This window comes from Haliotis rubra, unplaced genomic scaffold (genome assembly GCF_003918875.1).
Source record: "Haliotis rubra isolate DU_JTF1 unplaced genomic scaffold, ASM391887v1 Scf634, whole genome shotgun sequence".
NCBI lineage: Eukaryota > Metazoa > Mollusca > Gastropoda > Lepetellida > Haliotidae > Haliotis > Haliotis rubra.
Window position 1 is genome coordinate 65050 of NW_025767340.1, and position 13004 is coordinate 78053.

The 13004-nt window shown below is 47.9% G+C and overlaps 1 protein-coding gene across 1 annotated transcript in view; it reads left to right on the top strand.

The window, feature by feature from the left end:
• The window catches only part of LOC124256656, an 85556-nt gene that overhangs the window by 64017 nt on the left and 8535 nt on the right, over positions 1-13004 (top strand). Inside the window, exons 26-32 of the mRNA XM_046690630.1 lie at positions 1391-1443; positions 2314-2439; positions 2564-2816; positions 5290-5372; positions 6889-6955; positions 7873-8040; positions 12722-12934. Coding sequence (XP_046546586.1) covers positions 1391-1443; positions 2314-2439; positions 2564-2816; positions 5290-5372; positions 6889-6955; positions 7873-8040; positions 12722-12934 — 963 coding nt within the window. The remainder of the gene's footprint in view (positions 1-1390; positions 1444-2313; positions 2440-2563; positions 2817-5289; positions 5373-6888; positions 6956-7872; positions 8041-12721; positions 12935-13004) is intronic.

A 13004-nucleotide genomic window follows, 5' to 3' on the forward strand; every position in this document is an offset into this window, starting at 1 on the left:
CAATATTTCCTCCGCAGTATACAACCACCTGTGTGACCTGATCAAACTGTCCTCCACAGTGTACAACCACCTGTGTGAACTGATCAAACTCTCCTCCACAGTATACAACCACCTGTGTGACCTGATCAATCTTCCTCCGCAGTATACAACCACCTGTGTGACCTGATCAAACTCTCCTCCACAGTATACAACCACCTGTGTGACCAGATCAAAGTTTCCTCCACAGTATACAACCACCTGTGTGACCTGATCAAACTCTCCTCCACAGTATACAACCACCTGTGTGACCTGATCAAACCACCTGTGTCCACAGTATACAACCACCTGTGTGACCTGATCAAACTCTGTCCTCCACAGTATACAACCACCTGTGTGACCTGATCAGTCTCTAATCCACAGTGTACAACCACCTGTGTGACCTGATCAAAGTCTCCTCCACAGTATACAACCACCTGTGTGACCTGATCAAACTCTAATCCACAGTATACAACCACCTGTGTGACCTGATCAAACTCTAATCCACAGTGTACAACCACCTGTGTGACCTGATCAATCTTTCTTTGCAGTATACAACCACCTGTGTGACCTGATCAATCTTTTCTCCGCAGTATACAACCACCTGACCTGATGACCTGATCAACCTGTGTGACCTTCCTCCACAGTGTACAACCACCTGTGTGACCTGATCAGTATACAACCAACCTGATCAAACTGTCCTCCACTGTATACAACCACCTGTGTGACCTGATCAATCTTCCTCCACAGTATACAACCACTGTCTCACCTGATCAAACTGTCCTCCACAGTGTACAACCACCATGTGACCTGATCAATCTTTCTCCCACAGTATACAACCACCTGTGTGACCTGATCAAACTCTCCTCCACAGTATACAACCACCTGTGTGACCTGATCAAAGTCTCCTCCACAGTATACAACCACCTGTGTGACCTGATCAAAGTCTCCTCCACAGTATACAACCACCTGTGTGACCTGATCAAACTCTAATCCACAGTGTACAACTACCTGTCAGACCTGATCAATCTTTTCTTCGCAGTATACAACCACCTGTGTGACCTGATCAAACTGTCCTCCACAGTGTACAACCACCTGTGTGACCTGATCAAACTCTAATCCAGTGTACAACCAACTGTGTGACCTGATCAAACTCTAATCCACAGTGTACAACCACCTGTGTGACCTGATCAACTCTAATCCACAGTATACAACCACCTGTGTGACCTGATTAAACTGTCCTCCACAGTGTACAACCACCTGTGTGACCTGATCAAACTCTAATCCACAGTATAGAACCACCTGTGTGACCTGATCAAACTCTAATCCACAGTGTACAACCACCTGTGTGACCTGATCAAACTCTAATCCACAGTGTGCAACCACCTGTGACCTGATCAAACTGTCCTCCACAGTATACAACCACCTGTGTGACCTGATCAAACTCTCCTCCACAGTATACAACCACCTGTGTGACCTGATCAATCTTTTCTTCCAGCAGTATACAACCACCTGTGTGACCTGATCAAACTGTCCTCCACAGTATACAACCACCTGTGTGACCTGATCAAACTCTCCTCCACAGTATACAACCACCTGTGTGACCTGATCAAACTCTCCTCCACAGTGTACAACCACCTGTGTGACCTGATCAATATTTCCTCCGCAGTATACAACCACCTGTGTGACCTGATCAATCTTCCTCCGCAGTATCCAACCACATGTGTGACCTGATCAAACTTTCCTCCACAGTATACAACCACCTGTGTGACCTGATCAAACTCTCCTCCACAGTATACAACCACCTGTGTGACCTGATCAAAGTCTCCTCCACAGTATACAACCACCTGTGTGACCTGATCAAAGTCTCCTCCACAGTATGCAACCACCTGTGTGACCTGATCAAAGTCTCCTCCACAGTATACAACCACCTGTGTGACCTGATCAAAGTCTCCTCCACAGTATACAACCACCTGTGTGACCTGATCAATATTTCCTCCACAGTATACAACCACCTGTGTGACCTGATCAAACTCTCCTCCACAGTATACAACCACCTGTGTGACCTGATTAAACTGTAATTCACAGTGTACAACCACCCGTGTGTGACCTGATCAATCTTTTCTTTGCAGTATACAACCACCTGTGTGACCTGATCAATCTTTTCTCCGCAGTATACAACCACCTGTGTGACCTGATCAATCTTCCTCTGCAATATACAACCACCTGTGTGACCGGATAAAACTGTCCTCCACAGTGTACAACCACCTGTGTGACCTGATCAATCTTCCTCCACAGTATACAACCACTGTCTCACCTGATCAAACTGTCCTCCACTGTGTACAACCACCTGTGTGACCTGATCAAACTCTCCTCGACAGTGTACAACCACGTGTGTGATCTGATCAAACTCTCCTTCACAGTGTACAACCACCTGTGTGACCTGATCAATATTTCCTCCGCAGTATACAACCACCTGTGTGACCTGATCAATCTTCCTCCGCAGTATCCAACCACATGTGTGACCTGATCAAACTTTCCTCCACAGTATTCAACCACTGTCTGACCTGATCAAACTCTCCTCCACAGTATACAACCACCTGTGTGACCTGATCAATCTTTTCTCCGCAGTATACAACCACCTGTGTGACCTGATCAAGTTGTCCTCCTACCCAGTGATGGGAGTCTACATGGGGAATGACAGAATCGGCTGGTCCTGGGAGGACATCTTCAACTCCAGACAAGGATTCCTCACTGAGTTCGAGATGGTGTGTTCCAGGAGAGAACCCATCTACTTCAAGGTAAGTGTGTGGTGGTGTGTTCCAGGAGAGAGCCCATCTACTTCAAGGTGAGTGTGTGGTGGTGTGTTCCAGGAGAGAGCCCATCTACTTCAAGGTGAGTGTGTGGTGGTGTGTTCCAGGAGAGAGCCCATCAACTTCAAGGTGAGTGTGTGGTGGTGTGTTCCAGGAGAGAACCTATCAACTTCAAGGTGAGTGTGTGGTGGTGTGTTCCAGGAGAGAGCCTATCAACTTCAAGGTGAGTGTGTGGTGGTGTGTTCCAGGAGAGAGCCCATCTACTTCAAGGTGAGTGTGTTCATGTGTTCAGGAGAGAACCCATCTACTTCAAGGTGAGTGTGGTGGTGTGTCCAGGAGAGAACCCATCAACTTCAAGAGTGGTGTGTGTGTTCCAGGAGAGAACCCATCAACTTCAAGGTGAGTGTGTGGTGGTGTGTTCCAGGAGAGAGCCCATCAACTTCAAGGTGAGTGTGTGGTGGTGTGTTCCAGGAGAGAACCTATCAACTTCAAGGTGAGTGTGTGGTGGTGTGTTCCAGGAGAGAACCCATCAACTTCAAGGTGAGTGTGTGGTGGTGTGTTCCAGGAGAGTATCAACTTCAAGGTGGTGTGTGTTGGTGAGTGTGTTCCAGGAGAGAACCCATCAACTTCAAGGTGAGTGTGTGGTGGTGTGTTCCAGGAGAGAACCCATCAACTTCAAGGTGAGTGTGTGGTGGTGTGTTCCAGGAGAGAGAACCTATCAACTTCAAGGTGAGTGTGTGGTGGTGTGTTCCAGGAGAGAGCCCATCTACTTCAAGGTGAGTGTGTGGTGGTGTGTTCCAGGAGAGAACCTATCAACTTCAAGGTGAGTGTGTGGTGGTGTGTTCCAGGAGAGAACCCATCAACTTCAAGGTGAGTTCCAGGAGAGAGCCTATCAACTTGTGTGTGGTGTGTTCCAGGAGAGAACCTATCAACTTCAAGGTGAGAGAGCCTATCAACTTCAAGGTGTGTGTGGTGGTGTGTTCCAGGAGAGAGCCCATCTACTTCAAGGTGAGTGTGTGGTGGTGTGTTCCAGGAGAGACCTATCAACTTCAAGGTGAGCATGGTGGTGTGTTCAGGGTGAGCCCATCTACTTCAAGGTGAGTGTGTGGTGGTGTGTTCCAGGAGAGAACCTATCAACTTCAAGGTGAGTGTGTGGTGGTGTGTTCCAGGAGAGAACCCATCTACTTCAAGGTGAGTGTGTGGTGGTGTGTTCCAGGAGAGAGCCCATCAACTTCAAGGTGAGTGTGTGGTGTGTGTTCCAGGAGAGAGCCTATCAACTTCAAGTGTGTGGTGGTGTGTGTACTTCAAGGTGAGGTGTGTGTTCCAGGAGAGAGCCCTATCAACTTCAAGGTGAGTGTGTGGTGGTGTGTTCCAGGAGAGAGCCCATCAACTTCAAGGTGAGTGTGTGGTGGTGTGTTCCAGGAGAGAACCTATCAACTTCAAGGTGAGTGTGTGGTGGTGTGTTCCAGGAGAGAACCCATCAACTTCAAGGTGAGTGTGTGGTGGTGTGTTCCAGGAGAGAGCCCATCAACTTCAAGGTGAGTGTGTGGTGGTGTGTTCCAGGAGAGAGCCCATCAACTTCAAGGTGAGTGTGTGGTGGTGTGTTCCAGGAGAGAGCCCATCAACTTCAAGGTGAGTGTGTGGTGGTGTGTTCCAGGAGAGAGCCCATCAACTTCAAGGTGAGTGTGTGGTGGTGTGTTCCAGGAGAGAACCAAGGTGAGTGTGTGGTATCAACTTCAAGGTGAGTGGTGGTGGTGTGTTCCAGGAGAGAGCCTATCAACTTCAAGGTGAGTGTGTGGTGGTGTGTTCCAGGAGAGAACCTATCAACTTCAAGGTGAGTGTGTGGTGGTGTGTTCCAGGAGAGAACCTATCAACTTCAAGGTGAGTGTGTGGTGTGTGTTCCAGGAGAGAGCCCATCTACTTCAAGGTGAGTGTGTGGTGGTGTGTTCCAGGAGAGAGCCCATCTACTTCAAGGTGAGTGTGTGTGGTGGTGTCCAGCGAGGAGAGCCTATCAACTTCAAGGTGAGTGTGTGGTGGTGTGTTCCAGGAGAGAACCTATCAACTTCAAGGTGAGTGTGTGGTGATGTGTTCCAGGAGAGAGCCCATCAACTTCAAGGTGAGTGTGTGGTGGTGTGTTCCAGGAGAGAGCCCATCAACTTCAAGGTGAGTGTGTGGTGGTGTGTTCCAGGAGAGAACCTATCAACTTCAAGGTGAGTGTGTGGTAGTGTGTTGGCCGAATGATGTGGAGTGGGGAAGGTAATGATATTTATCTAGAATATTTAGGTCATGTTGTTGTCAATACTCCGTGTTTAGTTTGAGTGCCACGAGGAACTTTGGAATTGGATAGATTTGCATATCCTGCAGGATTAACTGACTCCTGTATTTTAATAGCATCCTGAAATGTATTCTGTCATGCGACCGATGATGTTTAAAGAGTTGTCACTGTGATGTGTCTTCCCAGGCGTACGTGCAGCTGGATGAGTGGCGGTACGTGGGTGTGAAGAAACACTTCTTGTTCCACTGGCTGACCGACGACCGTCTAGGGTAGGTGAATGGTACACCACACATACTACCTGTTTGACTGTGTATCATGCCCAGAACATACATACAGTGCCAGTTTAGTTACAAGGCAAGGGGAGATAATGCTTGGGGTTTTGGGTTGGGTATGAATGTCTATTTAAGGGATCTGTATAATTTCAATTTGTAAGATCAAAGGGTCCATTTATTGTTTTATCATGGATTTGTTTGTTGTTTTTCCGAGATCATGTTGATTGTTTCACCAGAGACTTGTATGTCATTTTACCAAGGATCTATATGTGTTATCAAGGATCAGTTACACAGTGTTTTATCCAAGATCTGCATGTTATGTTTTATCCAACAAGATCTGCATGCTGTGTTTTATCCAAGATCTGCATGCTGTGTTTTAACCAAGATCTGCATGCTGTGTTTTATCCAAGATCTGCATGTTGTGTTTTAATCCAAGATCTGCATGCTGTGTTTTATCCAAGATCTGCATGTTGTGTTTTATCCAAGATCTGCATGTTGTGTTTTATCCAAGATCTGCATGCTGTGTTTTATCCAAGATCTGCATGTTGTGTTTTAACCAAGATCTGCATGCTGTGTTTTATCCAAGATCTGCATGCTGTGTTTTATCCAAGATCTGCATGCTGTGTTTTAACCAAGATCTGCATGCTGTGTTTTATCCAAGACCTGCATGTTGTGTTTTATCAAGATCTGCATGCTGTGTTTTATCCAAGATCTGCATGCTGTGTTTTAACCAAGATCCAAGATCTGCATGCTGTGTTTTAATCCAAGATCTGCATGCTGTGTTTTAACCAAGACCTGCATGCATGCTGTGTTTTATCCAAGATTTGCATGTCTTGTGTTTTATCCAAGATCTGCATGCTGTGTTTTAACCAAGATCTGCATGTTGTGTTTTATCCATGATCTGTGTTTTAATCCAAGATCTGCATGCTGTGTTTTATCCAAGATCTGCATGCTGTGTTTTATCCAAGATCTGCATGCTGTGTTTTATCCAAGATCTGCATGTTGTGTTTTATCCAAGATCTGCATGCTGTGTTTTATCCAAGATCTGCATGTTGTGTTTTATCCAAGATCTGCATGCTGTGTTTTAACCAAGATCTGCATGTTGTGTTTTATCCAAGACCTGCATGTTGTGTTTTATCCAAGATCTGCATGCTGTGTTTTATCCAAGATCTGCATGCTGTGTTTTATCCAAGATCTGCATGTTGTGTTTTATCCAAGATCTGCATGCTGTGTTTTATCCAAGATCTGCATGCTGTGTTTTATCCAAGATCTGCATGTTGTGTTTTATCCAAGATCTGCATGTTGTGTTTTAACCAAGATCAGCATGTTGTGTTTTATCCAAGATCAGCATGTTGTGTTTTAACCAAGATCTGCATGTTGTGTTTTAACCATGATCTGAATGATGAGTTTTATCCAAGATCTGCATGTTGTGTTTTATCCAAGATCAGCATGTTGTGTTTTATCCAAGATCTGCATGCTGTGTTTTAACCAAGATCTGCATGTTGTGTTCCAGCAAGCAGCTATACTTCCCCTCAGACCCCTGCTCCTTTTATCAATGCCTCTTCCTAACAAACGACAGGGTGAGTGTGGATGATTAAGACCATAATTGTCTTACATTATAGCATAGCAGTGTGAGTCAGTAGATACATTGTAGCACAGCAGTGTGAGTCTGTAAATATATTGTAGGACAGAAATGTGTGAGTCAGTAGATACATTGTAGCACAGTGGTGTGTGAGTCAGTAGATACATTGTAGTACAGCAGTGTGAGTCAGTAGATACATTGTAGCACAGCAATGTGAGTCAGTAGATACATTGTAGCACAGCAATGTGAGTCTGTAGATACATTGTAGGACAGCAATGTAAGTCAGTAGATACATTGTAGCACAGCAAGAGTCAGTAGATACATTGTAGCACAGTGGTGTGGAGTCAGTAGATACATTGTAGTACAGCAATGTGAGTCAGTAGATACATTGTAGCACAGTGGTGTGAGAGTCAGTAGATACATTGTAGTACAGTGAATGTGAGTCAGTAGATACATTGTAGCACAGCAATGTGAGTCTCAGTAGATACATTGTAGGACAGCAAATGTAAGTCAGTAGATACATTGTAGCACAGCAATGTGAGCTCAGTAGATACATTTAGCAAATGTTATTATGTATTGTAGTGCAATATGTCAGTAGTATGTAGCACAGTGGTGTGTGATAGTTGATAGGACAGACAGCAATGTGAGTCAGTAGATACATTGTAGCACAGCAGTATGTGAGTCAGTAGATACATTGTAACACAGCAATGTGAGTCAGTAGATACATTGTAACACAGCAATGTGAGTCAGTAGATACATTTTAGGACAGCAATGTGAGTCAGTAGATACATTGTAGCACAGCAATGTGAGTCAGTAGATACATTGTAGCATAGCATTGTGAGTAACACTGTCAGTATTGGGGTATTCCTAGGACATGTTGAATCAGTCTGTGTATAAATGTTATTTCCCTGGCAGGCTGCCTTCCACTATCAGAATGGCGGTCCGAGGAGCGGCAATCCACTCAGTGGCCCCAACATCCGAGCAGCCTTCCAGTCCCTGGATGACCACATCCTGAAGGCTCGGAACAAAGCACAGTGGCTGGATGTTCACCGGCTCCTGCTGCTCCGTGCCCTCATGTCACAGGTAGGGATTAACTCGGACACGAGGCACAGTGGATAGATAGGTTCACCTGTAGGAGGGGGGATTAACTTGGACTCGAGGCACAGTGGATCGATAGGTTCACCTCTAGGACGGGGGATTAACTTGGACACGAGGCACAGTGGATAAATAGGTTCACCTGTAGGAGGGGGGATTAACTTGGACACGAGGCACAGTGGATAGATAGGTTCACCTGTAGGAGGGGGGATTAACTTGGACACGAGGCACAGTGGATAGATAGGTTCACCTGTAGGAGGGGGGATTAACTTGGACCACGAGGCACAGTGGATAGATAGGTTCACCTGTACGAGGAGTGGGGGATTAACCTGTGGGAGGGGGATAACTGGACACGAGGCACAGTGGATAGATAGGTACACCTGTAGGAGGGGGATTAACTGGGACCACGAGGCACAGTGGATAGATAGATAGGTACACCTGTATGGGTTCACCTGTAGGAGGGGGATTAACTGGGACCACGAGGCACAGTGGATAGATAGGTTCACCTGTAGGAGGGGGATCAACTCGACACGAGGCACAGTGGATAGGTAGGTTACACCTGTAGGAGGGGGATTAACTGGGACACGAGGCACAGTGGATAGGTATGTACACCTGTAGGAGGGGGATTAACTGGGACACGAGGCACAGTGGATAGATAGGTTCACCTGTAGGGAGGGGGATTAACTGGGACACAAGGCACAGTGGATAGATAGGTACACCTGTAGGAGGGGGATCAGCTCGGACACGAGGCACAGTGGATAGATGGGGTTCACCTGTAGGACCACGAGGGGGGATTAACCTAGGAGGGGACACGAGGCACAGTGGATAGATAGGTTCACCTGTAGGAGAGGGGATGCTTCACCTGTAGGAGGGGATAGGTACACTGTAGGAGGGGGACACTCGGGACCACGGCACAGTGGATAGATAGGTACACCTGTAGGAGGGGGATTAATTCTTTACACCCAACCTTTCACACCCAACCCTCACACCCCAACCCTTCACACCCAGCCCTACACACCCCTTTCACACTTCCACACCCAACCCTTCACACCCTTCAACCCTTTCCCGTCACGCCCCAACCCAACCCTTCACACCCAACCCTTCACACTAAACCCTTTCTACACCCAACTCTTTTCACACGCAACATCCTTTTCACCATTCCAACCCTTCACACGCAACCTTTCACACCCAACTTCTTTTCACACCCAAACCCTTCACACACCCAACTCTTTTCACACGCAACTCTTTTCACACGCAACCCTTCACACCCAACTCTTTCACACCCAACCCTTCACACCCAACTTTTCACACGCAACCCTTCACACCCAACTTCTTTTCACACGCAACCCTTCACACCCAACCCTTTTCACTTCCCAACCCTACACAACCAGCCCTTTCACACCCAACTCCTTCACTCCCAATTCCTACACACGCAAACCTTTCACACCCACCCCTTCACACGCAAGCCCTTCACACCCAACTCTTCACACGCAACCCTTCACACTCCAACTCCCTTCACACCCAACTTCTTTCACACGCTGAACCCTTCACACCCAACTCTTCACAACCAACCCTTCACACCCAACCCTTCACACCCAACCCTTCACACTCCAACTCTTTCACACGCAACCCTTCACACCCAACTTCTTCACACGCAACCCTTCACACGCAAACTCTTCACACCCAACTTCTTTCACACGCAACCCTTTCACACCCAACTTCTTCACACGCAACTCCTTTCACACACCCAACTCTTCACACGCAACCCTTTTCACACCCAACTCTTTCACACCCTACCCTACACAACCAACCCTTCACACCCAACCTTCACACCTACACCCTACACACAACCCTTTCACACCCAACTCTTTCACACCCAACCCTTCACATCCAACTCCTACACACCCAACCCTTCATGCATTCCAACTCTTCACACCCAACCCTTCACACCCAACTCTATCACACCTTCACACACCCAACCCTACACACCCAACCCTTTCACACCCAACCCTACACAACCAACTCCTTTCACACTCCAACTTTTCACTTCCCACCCCCTACACACGCAACCCTACACACGCAACCCTTCACACCCCAACACTTCACAACCAACCTTTTTCACACCCAACCCTTTCACACCCACCCCTACACACGCAACCCTTCACACTCCAACTTTTCACACGCAACCCTACACATCCAACCCTATACATGCCTAACCTTTCATGCCCAACCTTTCACACTCCAACCCTACACGCTTAACTCCTCACACCTAACCCTACACACTCCAACTCCTTTTCACACCCAACCCTACACCCCAAACACTTCACACACAACACTTTTACACTCCAACTCCTACACACCCCAACACTTCAAACCCAACCCTACACACCCAACTCCTACACACCCAACTCTTCTTTCACAACCAACCTTTCACAACCAACCCTACACACCCAACTCTTTTCACACACCAACACTTGCTACACACCCAACCCTACACACCCAACCCTTCACACTCCAACCCTACACACCCAACTCTTTCACAACCAACCTTTTCACAACCAACCCTACACACCCAACACTTCACACCCAACCCTACACACCCAACCCTACACACCCAACTCTTTCACACAACCAACTCTTTTCAACTCCAACCAACCCTACACACCTCCAACACTTCAAACCCAACCCTACACACTCCAACCCTACACACCCAACAACTTTTCACAACCAACCTTTTCACACAACCAACCCTACACACCCAACACTTTCACACCCAACCCTACACACACCCAACTCCTACTTTCACACACCCAACTTCTTTCACAACCAACCTTTTTCACAACCAACCCTACACACCTCCAACACTTCAAACCCAACCCTACACACCCAACCCTACACACCCAACTCTTTTCACAACCAACCTTTCACAACCAACCCTACACACCCAACACTTCAAACCCAACCCTACACACTCCAACACTTCAAAACTCCAACCTTCTTCACAACCAACTCCTACACACCCAACCCTACACACGCAACTCCCTAACACACACCCAACCTTTCTACACACCCAACCCTACACAACCAACCCTACACACTCCAACTCTTTCACAACCAACCTTTCACAACCAACCCTACACACCCCAACACTTCAAACCCAACCCTACACACCCAACCCTACACACCCAACTCTTCACTACCAACCCTACCCACACAACCAACCCTACACACCCAACTCTTTTCACAACCAACCTTTCACAACCAACCCTACACACCCAACACTTCAAACCCAACCCTACACACTCCAACCCTACACACCCAACCCTTCACACCCAACCCCCTACACAACCAACCCTACACACCCAACTCTTTTCACAACCAACCTTTCACAACCAACCCTACACACCCAACACTTCAAACCCAACCCTTCACAAACCAACCCTACACACACCCAACCCTACACACGCAACCCTACACACCCAACCCTTCACACCCAACCCTACACAACCAACCCTACACACCCAACTCTTCACAACCAACCTTTCACAAAACCAACCCTACACACCCAACACTTCAAACCCAACCCTACACACCCAACCCTACACACCCAACTCTTCACAACCAACCTTTTCACAACCAACCCTACACACCCAACACTTCACACCCAACCCTTCACAACCAACCCTACACACCCAACCCTACACACGCAACCCTACACACCCAACCCTTCACACCCAACCCTTCACAACCAACCCTACACACCCAACCCTACACACGCAACCCTACACGCCCAACCCTACACGCCCAACCCCTTCAAAAACAACCCTACACACCCAACCTTTCATAACCAACCCTTCACACCAAACCCTTTCACACCAAACCTTTCACACCCAACCCTTTCATGCCCAACCCTTCACACCAAACCCTTCACAACCAACCCTTCACACCAAACCCTTTCATGCCCAACCCCTTCATGCCCAACCCTTCACACCAAACCCTTTCACAACCAACCCTGCACACCTAACCCTACACGCCTAACCCCTCACACCCAACCCTACACACCCAACCCTTTCACACCCAACCCTACACCCCAAACACTTCACACACAACACTTTACACCCAACCCTACACACCCAACCCTACACACACAACAACCCTTCACACAACCCTACACACACAACCCTTCACACAACCCTACACACACAACCCTTCACACACAACACTTCACGCCCAACCCTACACACCTAACACTTCACGCCTCCAACCCTACACACCCAACACTTCACACTCCAACCCTTCACACACCCAACTCTACACACCCAACACTTCACACCCAACCCTACACACCTAAACACTTCACGCCTAACCCCTACACACCCAACACTTCACACCCAACCCTTTACACCCAACTCTACACACCCAACCCTTCACACCCAACCCTACACACCCAACCCTTCACACCCAACCCTTCACACCCAACCCTTCACACCCAACCCTACACACCCAACCCTTCACACCCAACCCTACACACCCAACCCTTCACACCCAACCCTACTCACACCCAACCCTACACACCCAACCCTTTACACCCAACCCTTCACAACTGACCTCAAACTGACTCGCAACAACTTATCCTGGACACCTGCAGCCCTGATTCCCCATGTTCCAGGAGCAGTCTCATGTAGTAGAGACGTGGCGCATGCTGCACAGTGTCGGGGCAGAGGCGGAGTATGTGTGTCACCTCATCGAGGGCCTGCAAGATCTCACCATCTTTGCCATGGAGTATGACAAGTGGAAGAGCCTTGATGCTGCCCCTGACACTGGTGGCAAGAACAGCAAGGCTGGAACAGCCAGAACAGGGAAGACAGTCACAGAGAGACAGGTACAGTTGAGGGTAGTACTGGACAGTCACAGAGAGACAGGTACAGTTGAGGGTAGTACTGGACAGTCAC